The 21455-nt window shown below is 36.5% G+C and overlaps 1 protein-coding gene across 3 annotated transcripts; it reads right to left on the bottom strand.

Annotated features, from left to right (window-relative positions):
* Positions 1–139: 139 nt before the first annotated feature.
* Positions 140–18698, bottom strand: LOC103696609 (actin-related protein 3). Of its 3 annotated transcripts, none has more exons than XR_003383357.4 (10): positions 18194–18671; positions 15237–15471; positions 14926–15150; positions 12018–12164; positions 10187–10279; positions 7737–7856; positions 5508–5618; positions 5292–5424; positions 5074–5172; positions 140–495 (listed from the first exon to the last, which is right to left on the bottom strand). XR_003383357.4 is itself a non-coding variant. In XM_008778289.6 (10 exons), the coding sequence occupies exons 1-10, from the start codon at positions 18238–18240 to the stop codon at positions 415–417; spliced, it is 1284 nt and encodes a 427-aa protein (XP_008776511.1). In that variant the 5' UTR covers positions 18241–18698; the 3' UTR covers positions 140–414. The 3 variants fall into 3 exon arrangements, 2 of the variants coding, with proteins under 2 accessions (XP_008776511.1, XP_088565908.1); XM_008778289.6 differs by having other exon boundaries at positions 5292–5417; positions 18194–18698; XM_088709782.2 differs by having other exon boundaries at positions 5292–5618.
* Positions 18699–21455: the final 2757 nt, after the last annotated feature.

Raw genomic sequence — 21455 nt, 5'->3', positions numbered from 1 at the left:
ATGCAGGCTGATGAATGAGAAAGTTTGGAGTGCTTTGAGGCTGTGGGGCACGATCCAATGGACGACATTGCGAATGAATGATCGATCGCCCAAAAGATACAACCCAAACCCTTAAGAGTAACTCGATTAAGTATCATGCTTGGAGTACAAGGGGGAACCTCCCTTTTTCTTTGCTTTATCAAATATATAAATATTTCCATGAAATTAAAATACAGAATCAATTGACAGAACTAAATCTGAGGGCTTCTACTGATACATATCTTGTACAACCGTATGATGGTCCCCTCTTCATGGTCTTCTCAGCTGTACAGATGGGAATGCAGGAGGGGTTTCCAAGGAGAGTAGTGCAGTTTGCTGCAGCTTCACACAGAAGAGATGAACCTTATATTACTGGCCCATTATTTTTTTTCCATTTCAATACATTCCTTTGAAGACAGGATTTGTTCGGCATATGCTTGCACCATATTCCTCATATTCTGCTTTTGTATGGCAAGCCTGCATGAATACAATCATCCTGATTATCGAGCAATATTAGGAACAACAAAACTAGGCAAGCTGGAGGATGGGGAAAAAAGAATGTGCAGTATGGATGGAGGTTATGGTGAAGCATGCTGTTCCACTATGGCAGGAAAAGGCAATGTGAAATCTCGAAGTTCATAACAATATATTAAATCTTAGAGCCAGCCCACAAATCAAAGACTATGAAATAATGATGATAAAGCATTGGGTTGCAGCCTCTAGTGAATATAGGTTTATAATTACCAGTACTGCTGTAAGGTCAGTCTTTGCAAGTGTTGCAACTAAAATTAGAATGTTATTAGTAACTACAAGAGAAAACACAAGCCAAAACATGTCACATGATGTTGTTTAGATTTCCGTCCAACTAGCTTGCATCAAATTCACATAGAAAAATCATTATAAGCAAACTTGCCAGCATGCTTGACTCTGTATATCTTCCTTGGGATCGCTGATGCTGGTAGTTTTATCCTATCTTGATGAACAAGCAGATTTAACCCTACAACCTCAAAGCCGAAAGTTGTCAACAAGAATTGTGATGGCTGGTTGGCATAAGTGGCTTATCAAGGCCTAATTTTTTGTGTACACAATAGGGGAGCATACCCAACTTGTTGAGTAGGGGCAGAAATTGGACAGGCAAGGTCCATTTCTAACCAGGCTCTGGGTCTAATTATATGGAATGTGGGTTGGGCTAGGCCTAAAATTAGGACCAAGATCAATTTTAGGCTGGGTCTGGCATGGCCTGACTTATAGCCCAAACATAACATAAACTTTACTATGTTATATATATAATAAACTCAATTAAGTATATGTTATCTATTGAATCTTGACCATCAATTGAATGGATGGCTAAGATTATTCTTAGCCAAGATCCACAAAACCGATACTGAGAACCGTATCTATATATCACTGGTTCGATACAGTACAGTCAGTATAGTACAGTAGGCACCCTAAACCGAGAAAGGTTTTCGACACTTCTTTCTGACTCCCAACCATGATACCGCTCGAAACTAGGAGGTATAGGAGGTTCTGCTCGGTTTGGACTGGTACAGACCGGTTCGGCTAATATACTGAACCGAACCTCGGTATTGAACCAATACGATATAGGATGGTTCAGTTATATACGACAGACCCTGGTCCTAACCGCCTCATTTTTTGCTACCATACCCATTCCTACCGGCCGTGGTCATCGCATTGCTCTAACCCCATGACAAGGACAGCTCCAATGAGTTGTCTAAGCTACCAACAGCATTTCTTGACTCATCATCCTTCCTGCAGGCATTATGCTTACCATCACAATCTTGCCCTCATCCCTCACCCATTGTGGTAAGCATGATAACCTTGACCTTGACCATCTTTGTTGGCTTATGCGAGGCCTACAGCAACTTCTTCACGTTCACTCATAGCTTTCAAGTGTGTGTGCGTGTGCGCATGCATGTCCGATCATCACTAGTAGCTTTCAAGTACATGTGTCTTTGTTGGGGTTGAGGCAGAGAGTCTAGGATCATGATGCTTATCGATTTGGAAATTCAATAGGCATTGGAAGGAACTCTGATCTCTCTATATTTTAGACACCTTCGATGATAGGCACCTCCTTGAGCTAAATCTCTTGTCTCTCGACCCCAAATGCAAACCTTATATCTCAAATTTTTCCACATCCGATCTAGTATTGTAGTGAGAAGGATTAGGGTTAGGGGAGGAGGAGATGGGATGAGATGGTCTTCGTTCTCGCTTGTTGGGCCTCTGCTGGGGCTAGAGCAAGGCCTTCCAAAATTTTTCAGCTCAATTCTGTCCCACAACCCAAAATTAAATCAGGTCATACTTGGGCAACGGGTGGGCTGAGCCAAACCCATACCATTGCCAGCTCTAGTCTCAAGCCTGAGTCGGCCCTATCTAGCATATAGTGTTTGGTCTTAGCTAACCGAATTGCTGCAACATGACATAATCAACAGTATAAATCTCAATGCATATTGAATTATATAACCTATCAAAACCAATAAAAATGTGAATGTAAAAATGCACTGTATGTGTGCGCGTGCGCATTCATGTGCATGTGCCTATGCACTGCTAGATACTTTATTACATTTGTCTTTTGTTCATGTCTAAAGAAATCTAGAAGTTGCTTCTCTGTTGAACAAACTAAGGTGTCTCCCTATCCACAGTTATCCTTCTAAGTTTCATAGCAGGGCCTTTTCTTGCCCAAGGCATCAATTCTTAGGAGGTTGACAACTAGTCATTAAAATTCGTCCAGAACATCCATGATTTGGAAGTGTGTTCTACAGCTGATCCATTTGGATGTGAAAAGACTTGAGTGATCATGATGATGTTATCATATGATCGGTCTGATCCATCCACAACTCATTTAGAAATAAGGCCTAAAATATGGACATGGCCCAGAAATTATTCTCTAGTTGACTACCCAAACTTGGCCAAAGATACGCTAGCCTAATAAACATCTTGGGTTACTGTGGGCCATTGACATTCCTATTAGTGTTTTAGTTTTCTTTTCATGCAATAGGAAAGAATAGATAAAAGCACTTCATTGGCACATAAATGATGACTGAGATGTACTAAATAGAACACAAAAGAAAACCTGGTATACACTTTCAGATAGAGATTTTCTATTAATTATTATCTCATCTCTATATACTGAAAATTAAAACATGATAAAATTCTCCTTTTTCTGTTGTTTATAGGAGATGAATGAGGAGATGATTATTTGAGAGAAATTCACGGTCATTTAAGGGTTTCCTATTGATAATTATCATACATGGCTTTCACTCTAATATTAGACCAATCAACTATCCACCTGGGAAAGCATTTTCAAGGAATTGTTGTTTCATCAAAGTTCTACAAACTTTATCACTAGTACCCTTTATCTAGCATGTGTGAACTCTAAGAACTTTTATAACATGAGCTCCATTTGTTTCCTTTAACCTACAATTCTGGCCAACATAAACATAGGAGGAACTTTTCTCCCCTCTAGTATCACCATAAGATCAAATGTCACTAGCACCAATCAACAACCTAAACATGACAAATCTTTACCCCTACTTAAAGTTTACAAAAGTTGATGGTCACCTTTTCTCTTACTTCCTTTTTTACCCTCTCCTATTACCTGTCCCATCCTTGCCATTATGGCTTTTCCCAAGTCAAATCATCCCATTGTGCAAATAATAGCCTCGTACAATTTGTACTCAACAATACTGTGCCATGTCACATGTCTAGCCATGCTCCAAGGCTCGTAACAATATAATTATGTGCTGGTACATGTCAGTCAATGTTGGTGTTTGCTAGATACAAGGGGCAGGTCCTAAATCATGCCTGTATCATTTTGACAAAGCACGTCACCCAATAAAGATTAGCATACTCAATTCATTATCTCATACTGGTTACCATCTCGAGTACCCTGAGAGTATCAATGCCCCCCTATCCCCTGTAAGATACTGCAGCAATTGCAATCAAGACATAGCCTAACAATCAGCTCCTCCACTCTTATGGGATGAATGGGCTCCTTAGTGCCCTCAAACTTGAGGTCAGTGATTTAATGGTCTTTTTCCATTTTCATGTGGATTCTTTATTGCAAAATTGGGCCCTCCTAAGTGAGTAGGATGAGTAGAACTTCTTGTTTGGTTGACAATTGACGGCTTCCATGTGAATCTCCTACATTTCCTTGGAAATATTTGTGATAGAGAGGTTCTGGAATAGTTTCTAGGGATGATGCTGCACTTAAAAGGCAAGCCAACAGGGAATGGGGAAGAGGAGAACGAACATGGCAATTAAAAGGCACTATGAAGTTCAAAAATATTATGTGCTGTAGGACTCATTATTATGGAATCGCAAACTATAATCAGACAACCATCTTCTTTCAGTGATAGTATATAGATGCAAAGAGATGGATGGCAGAGCAAAGAGGAAAAGGAAAGGAAGGATCAAAGCAACTTGTTTTAACTTGATTAGGAATGGAGCTCTTATTCAGTCATTCCTGTATTGTCAAATGGAGGTAGTAGCATTTGTTATGGTACAATGATGGCACATGTAGGGGAACAAATAAAAAACTAAAAAAAGGTACGAAATTCTACGAAGTTCTCTTACTATTTTTTTTTCAAATAAAACAATGGAATTCACTAGAATTTCTCAGACACATCCAACTTCAAGATATGTTCATTCCCACAAGGCAAAATCACCTAACTGTGACTTTGATCAGGAACTAGGAAAGCGTAGGATAAGGCAAGCAATTGGATTGCAGTTGAACCATGGTGGAACCATTGACCCCTGACTCAACTATGGAAATGGGTCAGTCCGGTTTGATGGTTTTCAAACACTAGTTCAAACTACTGATTGTTAAATTTTATTTTGTTAGGGAATACTTTAGGACTATGAAAATTATGTTTTATGCTCATGTTTTGCATCATATTAGGCTATTAGCAATATAAAGCTCGTAGTCTATTTTTTTCACTAGGTTCTACTAGTAATAAAATGACATAACAAGCCTTTATTTTCCCCTCATGGACACAAAATCAATATATAAAACACAGAATATGGAGAGAGCGATACCTCATAAAATTCAGGTGTAGATGCAAGCACTGAACCTCCAAACCAAACAGCAAATCTCTGGATAGGATGGCTGACTACATTAACTTCAATGGGCTGAGACTGTAACCAAAAAGATTGAAACAATCAGTCCAGCACAAAGCACAGAGACAGACACACACACACACACACACACACAGAGAGAGAGAGAGAGAGAGAGAGAGAGAGAGAGATTTGCCTACTTTAACATCTCCACCAAATCGGGCAGCAGATGTAACGATTCGCGTATCCACTATCTTTTTTAGATCCCGCTGCAATCTTCTATGGAAGTCCTTGAACATGGTTGATCCTCCAGATAGCACTATATTCTGGGACCTTATAAAGTCAAGGTTACACAAACTACAAGAATACTTTAGAAATAAAATCATGGCATGAAAAATATTTTTTATCTCATACACCTTATACAGAGCCCTCCTTGTGTCAATTGGGGATGACTGAATGCACTTGTCAATCACAGCAGGTAAAGGAGTGGTAAAATCACTGCTACATATCTCAGGATGGAAGAAAATCTGCATATAAACAGAACAATAAATATTTTGGGGATGGAAATGATTAGCAAGCATCATCAATTGTGAAGTACTTGTTAAATGTAAAACCTAGTAATATTCAGCAACTCAGATCAAGCAGTAGAGAATATAAATGATTGTTCAGGTTTATGGTTTGCTTATAAGTCTATGCCAATGACTGTTGCTCTTTCACAATCAAGAGAGCGGGCGAACAACATGACTAATTGTTATTTTTATACATTTTTCAGAGAAAAATAATTGTGAAATTTTTTTGACAATGAGTACAGTGTATTGGGGGTATTCTTAATCAAGATTGTGACCTGCCATGAAGGTTCTGCTCTTGGTGGACAATGTTAAAATAACATAATCTCTTCTTTTATACATTTATGTAAAGAACAATTAGAGGTTGTCATCAACCCTGCAGATATGGGTTCTGGTAAAAGTTTAAAACTTCATTGTCGGTGAACATGTCTAGCATATTGGATAGAGTGCATTGGTTTAGAATCAAACTATTTTGGTTTTAGGCTGCAACATTCTAATTTTTTGCAAACTCAAAATTAGAAGAAACTTTTGATACCCATATAAATCAACAAAATTAAAAGAAAACAGATGAAAACAATTAAATCTTTTGATAATGCTTTTGTAGGTTCTGATTGCATGAACTGTATACCGTTTGAAATACACAAAATTACATGGATACCCTCCCAAAATCACTATCTACTTGTATATCCTCAAAAAGTTTTTCCTTTTACATGTCTATCCCAACCATTCACAATCCATCAAACAATGTTATTTTAATTTGGTTCTAACTAGCTTCATGATGCAACACAAGGTGCAAGCATCAGGTGCCATGACTAGCTAGACCACGTCAAGCTTCGCACAAACCAATGGATTTGCAAGCAAAGAGTTTGACAAGCAAATATTTTATTTTATTTCCATCCCATAAGCGAGCGGGTGAGAGAACAGGACTCAAGGGTTTTCGCTGGATTTTTCTATAAATTTTCTATTGGGGGTAGTATCGAATTTTAGCTAGGCTTGTATATTTGTAGTAGAATAATCCCGGCATATTTGCTTATTATTGAGTCCTATTGTGTGCGTGCATTTGACTATGGTTGACTGTAAGCACGTTTGTTGTGCATGCTGAGTCATATGATGACTTTTTTTAAGATAGGTGTGTCTGTGTTCGTACTTGATGTGATGTGTGTTTGTAGGTTTGGTTGAAATTATTTAGGTGTTTATAACTGTTTTTTTTATGCGTTCTATTTATTTGTGTTAATGGATTCCTTAGAGTTATATGTACATGTATCTGCGCATACAGACATATATATGTATGTACAATGGTATGCATATACGTACATATGCATACATGTATACATCTTTGTATGTATGTATGTATCTAAATATAGATATGATATATCTATATACAACTAGATATAATATACCTATATAGATACATATAATTGATGTATATACATATGTGCATGTGTACGAATATTGCAACTTACTCCCCTAAGGCATGCGCCTTGCTTTGAGCCTTGTGCTCAGGTTCCAAGAAAGCTTGGCACCTTAGTGTACCTTGAGCCTTTAACAATTTTGGCCTGGTGGCAGCAGACTAGTAGTGGTGATGGCAACACTAGTGGTGAACTGGTGATAATGATGGTGATAGCAATAGTGACAGCTGGTGATTTTCTGATTCAGATCTTATGTGATCAAAACAGTTTACTCAGAAATGAAAAAGATTGACACTAAAAGTCACCATAACATATGCATATTGATGCCCTTATCTGTATGTATATTCAACTAGTGGACATTTAAGTTCCCATTTTAACATTGCAGAGTTTATTTGGCTTTCATATTTTACTTCTCACTCAAATGACTTTTTGATTAACTATATACCCACCACAACATACAGTGAAGAAAGCATGCTTAAAATTAAATTCCAAGAAGAAAAAAAACTCAAGCAAGGACCAAAAGCGCTAATTCTCTTTCAAAAGACAATAAAATTCTGTCAATTGGACAACTAAAAAAATAACTGAAAACTCTTCAATTAACAGAAAGAATTTCATAAACATAAATTGCTAGCATGGGTTGGATATGAGATAATAAAATGAAAAACCCTACCTCAGGACCAAGAAAGCGCTCATATCCTATATCGCAGGAATATGGTGCTCCAGTCTTTGGCTTAACACCAGTCCAATGCTTGATGTACTTGGCAGGCTCCTTATCATGCTTATTGAATTCCTGAAACAATTAGATATAAATAATCACATAATAAAATGCTTGAATATTTTTGGAGTTTTTATATCAATTAATCTTAGATCATGCTCTAGCTCGTTAGAAGCAGATGTTCATTCTGAATATGCATGTACTGATAAAAAGTTGTCTCATCAGATGAAGCAAAATTTACTTTAAATTATCAGTGTGCCTGTGTAATATTTATCCAATTGAAAGTTCAAAAAGGAAAACAAAAGTTCAATAATATAAGCCCAGCAAGAGGCTAGTAAAACAAGCAATTCTATGACATACTATTAGATGACAACTTAAGGCATCACGTAAAAGATAATGGGAAAAAAAATACGAACTAAGAAAACTGGAAAACCATAATAATCAGTCATCTATATATAGAGATCATGCTGCTGCAGATATCATTAGCTAAAGCATGTTTCAAGAGTAAATTTTCTTCATTAATTTGATAAAAATCATTAATGTGTTTTTAATATAATAAAATTAGTAATAGCAGAGCAAAATATTTTGTGATTGTGCACCCTTATCTAAAAGTTGTGGAACCAGAAAATCTACAGACCAATCCATGACCAACAAGACTTGACCTTTCCACTTGAGCAAGTTAGAGAAGGATCAGGTCAGAAGAAAATAAAGACTTGATCAATTTACTACTTATGACTATTTATAATCAGAGACATACAGAAGTTTGAAAATGGGCATAGACATTCTAACCAACATAAATAAAAGTACTTCTATTGTATTATAAGTAAGTTATTTTCAAGAAGCAAATACTAAAATGACTTCCATGTTGAAATTGTACTTTACACCAAGCTGCACATATTTTAACACCATATAAGATGGTCTTTAACCATTTTTGCATAAATAATCCATCTGAAACTCCACCAAGAGAAGGGAAAAAAAAAAAAAAACTATTGGCAGAGGCCAAGAAAAAATTATGCAAAGAAAGAATTTATAAGTCTCATGTGCTTCAGACACCATGACAATATTATGCTTATGAACTTTAAAATCCAAGGTACCAATGACAATTTATGCTTGTCATTAAAGTTTTGCAGCTCCAGAGGACTCTATGGAAGGTCTAATAGGCAAAACAAAGTTGCAGGACTGCTATCAGCTTACCATCAAACTTGGAAAGCATTGCAGTAGAAAATGTTATAAACTTCATACTTTAAATCTGTAAATGATTGGTATGAAGCTGATATAGTATTGTCCTAAATAAGATCTTTGCCAAAAAATCAATAACCGAAAATTAATAATTTATCCACTTTTCTTAATATTTTGATGAAAATTTGCAGCAATAAGGGAATGACATAGATGTTGCATGGCTCAACATGTTGACAATAAAAAGGGAAAAAAAGATTGGTGTAACGGAATTAAGAATGTTACAATGGTAGTGCGAGAACTAGAAAGAACAGAGAAAGGAAAATGTATAATTGAGGTGCTACGGGAGTTAAATAATTAAGAACAAAGTGATGGAGCCAATCAAGATTTTATGGCCATATACAATGGAAAACATAAGGAGGTTTCAGTAATTGGAATTACTACAATCTATGTTCAAGAGTTTAGAAAGAACAAGGAAAGACCTAAGATAACATGAATGAAAGTTATAGGAAAGAATACAGGAAAGCTTACAACACCACCAGAGGTAAGCCTTAAGAAGAACTACTAGTGTGAAAAAAACACACCTTAAAGCTAACCTCAAATAGTTGGGACAAGATTCAATAATTATACCTACGGTCTAATCTCAGTTTGCTCCTAGATGGGTACAATATGGAGTGGGTACCGGAGCGGCCATTAACAACAAGGCTGTGGAGAGAGAGAGAGAGATTTGTGTTCTAGGCACACCACCATCACAAGTGTCGAGATGCAACCATCCCAATCTGTCCCCGCTAGTGCCAACCGACACATCTCATTCATGAGCGAATGAGTGTCCCTAAATCATCTTGAGTACTGTTTTCTCGTCAGAATGGTACAGTAATGGCAAGATGCATCAGCAATCCTTGGTCTATTGTTTGTCTAAAACCTATGAGGTACCAATTTCAAAAGCTAATATTAGACTACTTCGAGACATTTAGATCAATAAACAAAATCAAATACTTTAGTGACCCTTTGTTGAGTTAATTGTTAATGTTAGAGGTCAGACTGAGATCTCTAACAATAAACCAACATTTGCTTTAGTAATTGGTACAACAATTTTTACAGCAACCACAATGTTATTCTCTCAAAAAATAATATAATTTATGTTCTTCAAAGATATAAAGAACAAAAAGTATTAATTTAATCAAAAAGTATAATGCTATCAAATAAAAGCTCATGGAAATAGCAAGTACCTTGACAATGTCAGAAGAAGTGTAACAATACATCTCTTTCACCTTCCGAGCTACTTCAAAAGAGTCGTCTGGTGGTATATGCTCTCCCCTTTCCTGTATACAATAAAATTAGCCAATAGATTGTGGTTTTATTCTTAATTAAAAAGGATATGGATCAAATAATTGATCATGGTGTCTTCTGGAGGACCTTTATTTGGTGGCAATTTTTATTTTGAAAATAAAAAAATTCTGTTCATCTTCTCTTCTCCTGAAAACTGCAGATCTCCATGACTTTTAGTAAAAACAGCTTTTAAACTTGAGAATACACTGCTGTATTAAATCATAGAATATATGACAGCCCACCATCCTTCAGGTTTCCTGTAACTAATTTACAAATTACATGAAGCCATCTTTGTGATTTGGTCATCCATATCGTTCAGAGCCTTAGGAAATTTTTAAAAAACAAACAAGCTCCAATCCCCAGGAAAACACCAACAGGACTCCATTATATTCTTGAAGTCAGTACCATTAAGATCAGGGTTTGTAACTTCCCTTTCGGTTACAATTTTGGTCAGTCTTTCAGAGTTTTGGTTCAGCAATTTTGCTCCACACTTTGAAGATTTGCAAAGAAAACTCAAAGAGTTTCAAAAACAAAAATATAGAAAAATAAAAGAAGAAAAGAAAAGTTACTGCACAACATTTTAGAAAATTTTGTGTTGCATAGGTTCACTATTTGTGTAATTTTAACAATTTTAGCTGTAAGTTTTTTGAGTAAAAGTTTTGGGCTGAAGTCTCGTATAAACAAAATTCATAAGTTATACTGGTATTTTTTGTACTATGAACACATATACATATATATATGGATATGTATGTATGCGAGTATATATGTATATGTATGTATGTGTTTATAAATGTATGAATGTATGTATATGTGTATTTATTCACATATAATTTTATACTTAAACTCAGTTGTTCAGAAATTCATTAAATTTATCAAAAAGTGGAGCTTTTTAATGCCTAGCGTGTTCAAGCTTTTTTCATCATTTTTTTGCAAATTTCACCAATATTTTGAATTTGGACATTTCATTGTCATATTTTTTTGGTTAAATGGCTATTTAATTAAAATAATATTGTATTTATCCTAAATGCTGTAAGAAGATATTATCATTCATCTCTTTCTTTCTGTTGGGCACTCATGTAGTCTTTATGAAGTATTGTAATAGAGGACTTTACGAAGATCTCAGCCCTATCTCAGGTCTGAAGAAAAGAAAGACTAACCACCCAAAGGTGACACTATACAGCTTGACATCATATAACCTATGTGCTTAAGAAATAAATTCATGATTCCAAGATGATGTTAAATATAGCCCCCTAATACCTCCCCCCCCCCCCCCCCCCCCCAAAAAAAAAAAAAAGAAAAAAAATTGTGGCCAGTCTAGGTTTTGAAACTAGACCAAAACCAAGTCATTTATAATCAATTTTGGCTCAGTTCCAAATGAAACCAACCCATTTGAAATGAAACAGATCAGTTTTTGGCCACAACTTTCATACCTTGATTAGGAGTTCAAGGAAAAGTTGCACAACTGTACTCAAAATGAGCACGTTAAGTTGAATATTTCACTTCAATGAGGTTTCATAATTCATAGAGTTGTACTTTATCTAGCAAGCCAACATATAAGCCTGATCCTTGTGCCGTCTACATACAAGAAAATCAGTTAAATTGACATATATTTCATAACAAGATTTATTGCTTGCATGTGAATGAGCCACAAAGGAGTCATTGTTATTAGGCAAATTGTAGTTCTAGTGACCTCTGAAACATAGAAGTGGTTAAAGCTAATGAGTCTTGTACCCTCAAAAGTTGCTGAATAAAGTGAGTAACATCCCTGCCCGCAATAGGAATAGATTTGATGCTACTCCCAATCACATAACCATCTGCAACCGGCACAACATGTGTAGCTCCATCTCCCACATCGACTACAACCCCCGTCATTTCACACTGAAAAAAACATACCGGTCAACCTTAATGAAAATATGTACTAATAATATGAGTGTGAAAAAAAAATGTAAAAATGGTGTTTTGGAGTTTGTGTGTGTAATCTTGAGTTTGTCAAATACAAAGAAATAATTAATTTTTTTATTGGAGACTATTACTTCCTGTATCGTGTAATGAGAGAATATATACGTTGCTGGACCATCAGCTGATAAAAGGGGATGGTTTGGTTGAACAAGTATCCCTTCACACTCTTGCTAATTTGTGCTTCAAACAACGCTGTATGACTACTGCTGACTAAGACACCCTAAATGCAGGTGGACCTATCCCGCAAACATGCCAGCCTTCCTGTACTGTATACTGGTGCTTTCAGTGAAAACACAAATATGCGGTAATATTGATTTGACTGTATATTACCGGATGACTGCCTTCGAAGAATTCAGTGACATTGGGGAGAAAACCCATTTTCGAATAAATTTTGTTGGCTTGAGTGAAGATATCATGTTCAGCAAAAATCCCAACAAAACAGGCTCCTGCTTGGCTATAATTTTTTTTCTTACTGGTATGAAGAGGTACACTAATTCAAAACCCTTGATGGGAAGTTAGTGGCTATTATGGCAGAATAACCAAGATCAGAGACATGAATAATTTGCCAGCAGATATCCACTGTCTAGTGTTCTCATTTTGTTTGATCTGCCCAAGTCATAATATTCATTTGACGGGCATTGGTCCCCACTTGCCAGATAAATACAGTAATGAAATATATCATATGCACACAGAGTCAAGCTACAATCACATCCATGACCATTGATAGCTTAATCCTAGTAGTACAAAATAAATGATGGGAACGAAAATTTATTAATTACTAGGATATGAAGGAATGAATTGGCCTACCTATTGGCAAGAGGGGAAAAAAAAGGACAATACGAACAGTGAATGATTGAATCAAATTGCAGATTGAGAACTGTATGTAAAAACTGCTTGTTCAAAGAACCATCCTTTCCTTTGCTTTCTATGGATAACTTTTTAACTCAGATCTTGAGAAAAAAGTTTTTTTTTGGGAAAGCAAACTCTCTTTCTAAGTGATCCCTAACTACTCCTTGTACCACATCTCATAACTTTGGTTATGAAAAGTTACACCAAAGCAAACACTATGTTACTTGGGGTCAAGGCTTCTGTTCACTTGTTTTTGTTTTTGGAGCTACAGGTTTTATGAGTCATAGTTTTCTTGCATTGTAATAAGTAATGTCACTTTACCCATCTCTCCTCTTTGAGGTTATGAGAGGGTTAAGATTTGATTAAATGTCCCACCCCCTCTTACCACCTTTAATTTATGCTTAACTAAATCATAGGTCATAGGCTCCCAATTTCAGAAGGAAGAATACCAGCTGATTTTCTAATCTATAGACGGCATCCATAAAAATACAAGATGGTCTCATTGAATAAGCAGCCTATGCGGAACTAGTTCTTGAATCAGTCCTCATGCTTAACAAAAACAAGTTTAATACTTGATGAAAAAAAAGCACTTGATATGTGTGCATCAGATGCACTAGGGGAAAAATAGGGACAATATGGAATTTAATAGTCCTACACCCAGAAGAAAAGAAGATTTATTTTAAATACCAGGCTAAGAACTGTCCTGGACTCGATCAGGGATTCCAATTACAAGAAAAAAAAAGAGATAAATGCACAGAAAGAAGCAAAAGGTATCTCAGCAATAAGATAGTCAATTCTGCTTTTATATCATCAATAGTAAAGAAAGAGTTAGCAAAGAAAGACGGAATAAAGAATGGTATCAATGTAGGAGAAGAGAGTAAATTCATAATAATTTTATAATAGTTGTCTATTTATAATGTACAGAGTTAAGAACTAGTTACTTTAGATTATGGGATAATCAATCAAGCATAAATTTTGAGAGGGTATACTCTAAGAAGAATTTAAGTAAAATGAAGACGGAACTAGTATGACACATACATTATAAATGATGTGGAAACATGATGTCGTGCTAAAACAATCAAAATATGTTTGTCATTTATTTTAGATGCTTAGGATGAATCTTTTATTGTGAACTGGGACAGGGGAAGCCTGGCTGAAATGAGGTGAGGTTGGCATCAATCCCATATTACAATTGGCACTTTCCCTTACAGGTTGAATCTAAAGACGTGAATTTTCAAGACTTTAGTATCAGAAAGGAACGAGAAACACGTGAAAATGCATTAGCAACTATTCCCAATCCTAAATTGGGAAAATTGATGAACACATCTCTGCACTTCCAAGCCATGATATTAATCATGCTGCTTGCATGCCAGTATGCATGCTCGCAGCACCAAAATGTGCAAGTATGCAATATAGAGGAAATGACACCCATGTACACTCATTTGAAGTTCCAAGGTGATTAGCATGTACATAAGAAATATTTACAAATTTGGCAAATGTGATAGCTTTAGCAAATCAGAACTTAAATAAATAATATGAGCAACAAGTGCCAGCATATATGACATGAGGAGGTGTTATCATCACAATCATTACAATCAATGAAATATGAGAATAATCAGATCATTTGCTTTGATATAGTTACAATTATAACATGAGAATTTATCCAATATATATACATTATTACATGTACATCCCATTAATTTGTTGAAATTAGAACTGGTGATAGAATTTGATAAAGACTTATTAGAGCAATCATCTTAGCTGCAAATATATGATAATATATGTTGCTAAATGAGGAATAAACAAGTCTTAGCTGGCTGTTAGAACCCACCTTGGAAGTAGTATATCCAGCAGCAAGGGCGAGGACAGGCTGGACTGCAATATACAGCCCAGGGACATTAAATGTCTCGAACATGATTTCTCCCGTGTATTCACGATTTTCAGGAGCAGTGAGTGGGCTCTCAGTCAATAGAAAGTAATGGTCTTCTGGATCACAACGCAAGTAATTAAAAATGCACTGTTGCCAAAATCTTTCCATGGTATCCCAATTCTCTACCTGCAAGATTGCACTGTTGCCTCAAAACTGTTCAAAAGTACTGCATAATTGGAAAAACTATGACAGTTTGATAGCATATATTGTACCTGACCATGATGTATAGGGTAACTAAGATTGTACGTACTGCTAGAGCGAGACTGTGATAAGGCCTCCTCTCCAATAAAAAAATCGAGATCAGCCATTACACCTGCACTGTGCTGTGCTAGCCAATTTCCCTTACTAGAACTCCTTGCTTGATTCAAAAAAGACTCATTGACCGCAACTACTGTAGGGATGATGAAGCACGGTTCAACATTGCCAGCAAAGCCCATTTTGGTGTACCTAAATACAAGAAATAGTCAAGATAAACAGAAGGATTTATTGTTAAAACAGATAAGAATAAGCAAAACAAAAGAGCTGCTTATGAGTATGAAATGTGAGTACAAGAAAATGAAAGAACTTATAAAAGAGATCCATAACTGTCATTCACTTCGAGTGGTTAAGCATGAAATAGTTGAGTCTTCTTCCAAATCATTTATGCATTAGGGTGGTTAATAAAAAAGGTTAGTGGGATCCTCCCCAACATCTTTCACGAATCAATATTTTCTAGGCATATCTCAACCCTTTTGTTTGTCATGCTTATTGGATTCAGAATTAGGAAGCAGTCATGGGACATACTCAAATGGCACATGTTCAGTATTTGGTACAGAAGACGAACACCCCTCATTAAGGAAGGAAAACTAGGGTTTTACGATGAAAGCAAAATGACTTTCTACCATCAACGTTCACTTTTTATCTGAGCAGCAGTGACCTTAGAACCACTCAAACATAGTGAACACATACATTGAATAATGAATTTCTTGCTCATCAGATGCCTTCTAATTTAGAAGCGCCAAGATAGCTTAACCAAAAAATTCATGTTGCTTCTTTCTTTACAGCTGCACATGAAATGTAGAGAATGAATGGAGCTAGCCCATGGCCCCACGGGTAGGGGGATTTCTCTTCATAAAAAATCCTTTCAGATGCCAAAAGATACCTCATGCTTATTGTGGGGGAAAAAAAGAGTAGGCCCTTGGAGAAGAATCATAGTAATAGCAACATTGCCTATGTCTTCCAAAGGCTTTGGAAGACATGTATAGCCATAAGCCAAGAACCACGTTTGGACTTCAAACTCTCCCTCAATTAAGAAGGTGAGTGGCCCTTTTTATTTCAATGCTTTTCCATGCCGAATTCTTTGTTGATACTTGACGCTTCAAATCCCTCAGCTAGCTATTCACAAGTATTACTTATGCAGACATCATAAATTCAGCCAAAGATGTTTAATTTGGATAATTGTACATCCGTCAAATAAGATCTTGCATTTATCATGATTCCTTCCAGTTCCTTGTTCAGAATTTTCAACAATATTTGCCTGTTTTCCTAGTCTAGTTTTTTTCACAGTATACTCCAAGATAGGTGATGGAGAATGGATAAATAATGAACACATAGCAGCAAAACACTATATATTTTTTTGGTTTTCTAAATCAATTATAGACAGGATTATTCAAAATAAAAATTCTCTCCTAAACAGCAACCAAAATCAACTGATAACAGATTAAGACTCCTTCGCACCCAAGAAATCAAATTTGACAGACCCATTAAACTGTTATCAGCAAATCACTAGTTAGTTATGGCTTTTTATAACACTAACTGAGGTTCAGTCCAGGTGGGCTCCAAGTTGTCTATCCATGACTATCAATTGTCTGAAGTTTTTCAATTAAGGCATGATTTGTGAGTGCAAATTTGGGTTGAAATCAGGCTATAGGTTGGTTTGGTTCAGTGTCAGACAAATTAAATCAATCTGCAGCCCAAAGTTAAAAACTAGGAGGGAAACAATAGATCAGACTCTGATAGTCAAAACAGTAGTGCAAAACGAAGACAAAATTTAGTTAAAAAATAACAAGATATGTTTCAAATATAAGTTTACAGGGATAGTTAAAGTTTCCAGGGACTGTGTTCGAAAGACGATCAATTGGACAAATCACAGAAGTGGGGACAGGAACAGCTATGTTCCTTTTAGGATTTTACATGTAATTTAACCCATTTTGCAGTCATTCTGCACTTTTGACGATCTGCTTCAGGTCTTTTCAAGTTTATCTTTTTTCAGTTGCTCACTCTACCCAAGAAAGTTGTTCTGGCAGTACTTGCCTTTGCGCATCTCCTAGGCAGATAGGACCTTTCCAATTCCTCATCCTTTTTTTACCATTTAGCATTGTTACCAATAGAGCATCAAGTGGCACTGCCAATGTTCACTTGACTTCTAACAACAATTAAGGGACATCTAAGAACTGCAAAAGACCCATTGCATCTTCTCAACTGAAATTCAGATATGCTTGCGGCATATAACATATAAAGGATCACAAACCCAGCAAAAGCCTGAACGCATTTTAACACTGTATACTTCTTTACAAGCAAGCGTACCCTAAATAATTGCACCCGTGTAACAAACAAGGTCAAGAAAGTAATTCCGTCAGAATAGCAGCAGTTACATAAGTTCAATGTATCATACATGCTGCAAACTCTATAGAAAATGGTAATCCGTAAAATCTAACCTAAACATCGCCTCCCTCTTGCTAAAGATCCAATTTTCCCATATGAAGACATTGCTCCATTTGTCGAAGTCAATCACTCCAATCTCCAAAAAATAACTTAGTTGTCCTAGATCCATAACATTAGAGACTCTCCTCAATCTAGTCCAACCTCACAGAGAACCAAAACCAGAAAACTAACGCAAGTCCCAGAAATATCAACAGCAAGAAGTTTCACTAGATCTTCCACACTCCCAGCTCCCAATTCCACCAAATCAGCTCCTTGACTACTCTCAACTCCACAACCAAGCAATTCCTGAAATCCCCGACCATTTTGAGTCCAAACCGAAATCACACTAACACCAAGCCGATGCACAAATTACCAAAACAAGAGCAAAAACTAAAATTTAAAAACAAATTGAAGAAATGAGTCAGTCCAAGTCATTAACTCCACATGACACGAATAAGAAGAGCTCTAATCGGCAGAAGAAGTTTACCCGGTTCCGTTGTCGATGACAACGGCGGGCCGAGAAGCAGCGTCCATTCGAGAGCGAGGAAAGGGTGGATCTGCCAGCGAGATCCGAGAGGTGGCGCCGCCTAGGGCATCCACTCATGGTAGTGGCCGCGGGCGGCGGAGAGAAAGGGGGGGGGGGAGGGCAAGAAGACGGTAGTAGAGGCGTGGATCGCAAGCGACAGCGGCGGCTCAACGAGAGGAAGGGAGGGATTCCATCCGTGCGGTGGGGGTTTGGGATGGAAGGGGATCCCCACCGCGGCGTGAGGCCCCGCCGCGTAACCAAACGGCGATCCGGAACAGGGAACCCACAGCGGATATCCCGATCAATAATCTCGGAGAAGCGACGCTCGCGCTCGGATCCGCTGGGCGGCGGCTGTGTCCTTTCGGCTACCGGATCGGTGCTCCAGATCGGACACCCCTTCGCATCGAAATCGACATGAGCGACATTGCTGGATCTACAGGACCCACGGCTCCTGCCAGGCTGGGCTGAGACAAGACAAGTTTGGCGGCCTGCTTAGATCTCGACAAACGGTTCACCGGCTATGAAAAATACCATAAGATTCATCCAGGTTCTCATCACATATAGAAAAATATATCTTGGATAATTAATGAAGCTGAAACTATCCATGTTTCGAGAAGCTTCTTAATGAAACATTCAATTACACGCTCTAAGAATTACATGAATAACAAGCACTTAATAATTAACCTTCTAATAATGATCGATTAAATTTGAAAATATACACTTAGGGTGGGGATATTAAATTATGGAATAATTTAATGATTTCTAAAAATTATTTACCCAAGAAAATGATTGTATAAAAAATAAATTTTATTCTCCTCTTGTTGGTAGAAAAATTACTCTAAAAATAATATTGAAAAAAGATTATTATATTTAGTTGGAGGTAATCTTACGTCGAATATTGCCAAATTTTTAACAATTCTTGAATAAACAATTTAAGTAATGATATTTTTTTTCGTTCAATCCATTTGTTGATTAGTGCCGCCAATAGCGCTTTGCTTGCATGCAAGGCGGCGCGCTAGGTAGACACGCGCGGGCGAAGGAGATGCATTTTTAGTACTGGTGGTATTGGACAAGCTCTAGGGGAATAATCTCTTTCTTATTTCTTTCTGCCTTTCTTTCCCATGACGACTAGAAACGGGCAAATCAAGAATTTCATTTCGAATTCCGAACCTCAACATCCTGCTGCCGGGCCGTGAGCGCGGTGGGAACGGGCTTCCCAAAAAGCCAGCCCCGGCCCGGGTCAGCATAGAATGAGGGGTGGCCCACTTATGTGAAAGCTAGCCATTTTAAATATTGAAATATATTTACATGAGTTAATAAATATTTATTCATATTTTGTTAAAATTTTATATTATTTATAATGTAATATATTAATTATAAAAAAATAATTTATAATAATTATATTAATAATAAAATAATATAGAATTAAATATATTTATTAAGTGTATTTTGATTGATATATTTATAAATAGTATATTTATTAATATATTGAAACTAATATATAAATATAATATACTAATATAATATATATTTATATAATTAATGTAATATAAGTGGGAGTATTTTCATCAAGAAATGATAATTTTACATTACCTCTACTCAGTAATATAGTGTGGCAAAAGAAAAACCACCTTTCTAGTGGTATTTATTTTGTCTTCTCTCTTAGTAAAATAATAGGAATGGGAGCCACTATTTTTTAAATCATTTATCTTATCCTCTTTTTTAACCAAACACAGTAATTTGATATGAAATTTATTTTTACATACTGAATTAATCCCAGCCAATCAAACTTTTAAAGTTAAATACAAATGCTCAAATATATCCTAATATGTGACTATTTTTCTTCATTCCGTCCCATTAAGCTATGGAGCAAAGTTCTATATGCCAACAATATGTATCCAAATAAGGTGAGCTGTACCAAGTACGAAGTTGCTCAGGCTAGACTCATTTTCAATTCAGGAATTTGTGAGGTTGAGCACTCCTAGTATACCTTTGATTCCATAATAAAATTCTTTGAAGTCTATCACCCTATGCAGCAGAAAAACTCCCTTAAAAATTGATCATCCCACTCATCAATCTTTGTCCTATGCCAAAATCCAAATCAGGGTTTGGATCTTTTATTTCAACTGAGATTCTCAATTCTATAAAAAGAAAGTTTTTAATTGTTCTTTGATTTCATTTGCCTCCACTGATTGCTACAGCTCCTCCCATTTGTTTGAAGGGAGAATCCACAACTTACCACCCCCCAAACCCCCCCCCCAGTGCTTTCAAGTCCCGAAAAACAATTATTCTAGTTCGCGATTTAAAGCAGTTAAAAAAGAATTCTGACTCAAAAGATAAAGTGAACAAGATTCCTAGCCAATGAGCAGCGAAAAAAGAATCCAGAAAAATTAAAATCCAAAAATACTTAAACCCAACCCATTTATGATCCAAACTCAAAAATGTGTTTGACCTCAGCACATTTCCTAGCTGAGTTCGGCTTGAACAAGCTCTCGATAAGCCAAGGTCAAGCTGCTCGTGAGCAACTCGGTTTGTTTGCACCATGGTCAAGAGTTTATAAATTGAATGGTACACTACTTATTCCTTGTTATATATAGGGCTCGTTTGGTTCGCGGGAAAAGAAGGGGAGAAAGTGTGGTCAACGGGAAAGTAATGAAATGCCTCTTGTTTGGTTGGAGTTTTCAAAGGAGAGAGAAGGGAAAGTTGTATTCCCATGGGAATGTGATTCCCACATTTCATGGGAAAGTCTTTCCCACGAGAAACATGGGAAAGTTACTTTCCCATGAGGCGGGAATCGCTCCATTTTTACTTTTTCCCAAAAAGTCCCTTCAGCATTAAAGAAGCATTAAAGAGGCATTAAAAACATAATTTTTATTAAGGGCATAATAGGAATTATATATAACTTTCCTAGGAAAGTGGATGGCCAACCAAACATAAGCATCTTGGAAATTTGTCACTTTCCCATGGTCAACCAAACATGCCAAAAGTACTTTCCTAGGCATCCTCTTCCTAGGAATTTGTTTCCCAGGAATCATATTTCTAGGAAGGAAAATGCTTCCCGCGAACCAAACGAGCCCATAAATACATTAATTATTCCTTCTTATTTATAAATACATTAATTATTCCTTCTTATTTATAAATACATTAATTATTCCTTCTTACAAATAAAGTATATAAATAAAAGTAATACCGAATAGGGCTTATGAATGTCAACTGAGTGGGG

This window comes from Phoenix dactylifera, chromosome 13 (genome assembly GCF_051530095.1).
Source record: "Phoenix dactylifera cultivar Ajwa chromosome 13, Ajwa_hap1_PhDact_Kaust_v1.1, whole genome shotgun sequence".
NCBI classification, from domain to species: Eukaryota; Viridiplantae; Streptophyta; class Magnoliopsida; order Arecales; family Arecaceae; genus Phoenix; species Phoenix dactylifera.
Note: the sequence above shows the minus strand (reverse complement) of the source record. Positions and strands in the feature narration are given on the sequence as shown.

Coding starts and splice junctions, on each gene's coding strand:
- LOC103696609 (XM_088709782.2), bottom strand. CDS start 18,240: ATGGACGCTGCTTCTCGGCCCGCCGTTGTCATCGACAACGGAACCGG. Junction 7,857..10,186: donor CTTCTTCTGACATTGTCAAG/GTACTTGCTATT, acceptor TAATTGTTTCAG/GAATTCAATAAGCATGATAA. Junction 5,619..7,736: donor AGCGCTTTCTTGGTCCTGAG/GTAGGGTTTTTC, acceptor GTTTATATGCAG/ATTTTCTTCCATCCTGAGAT.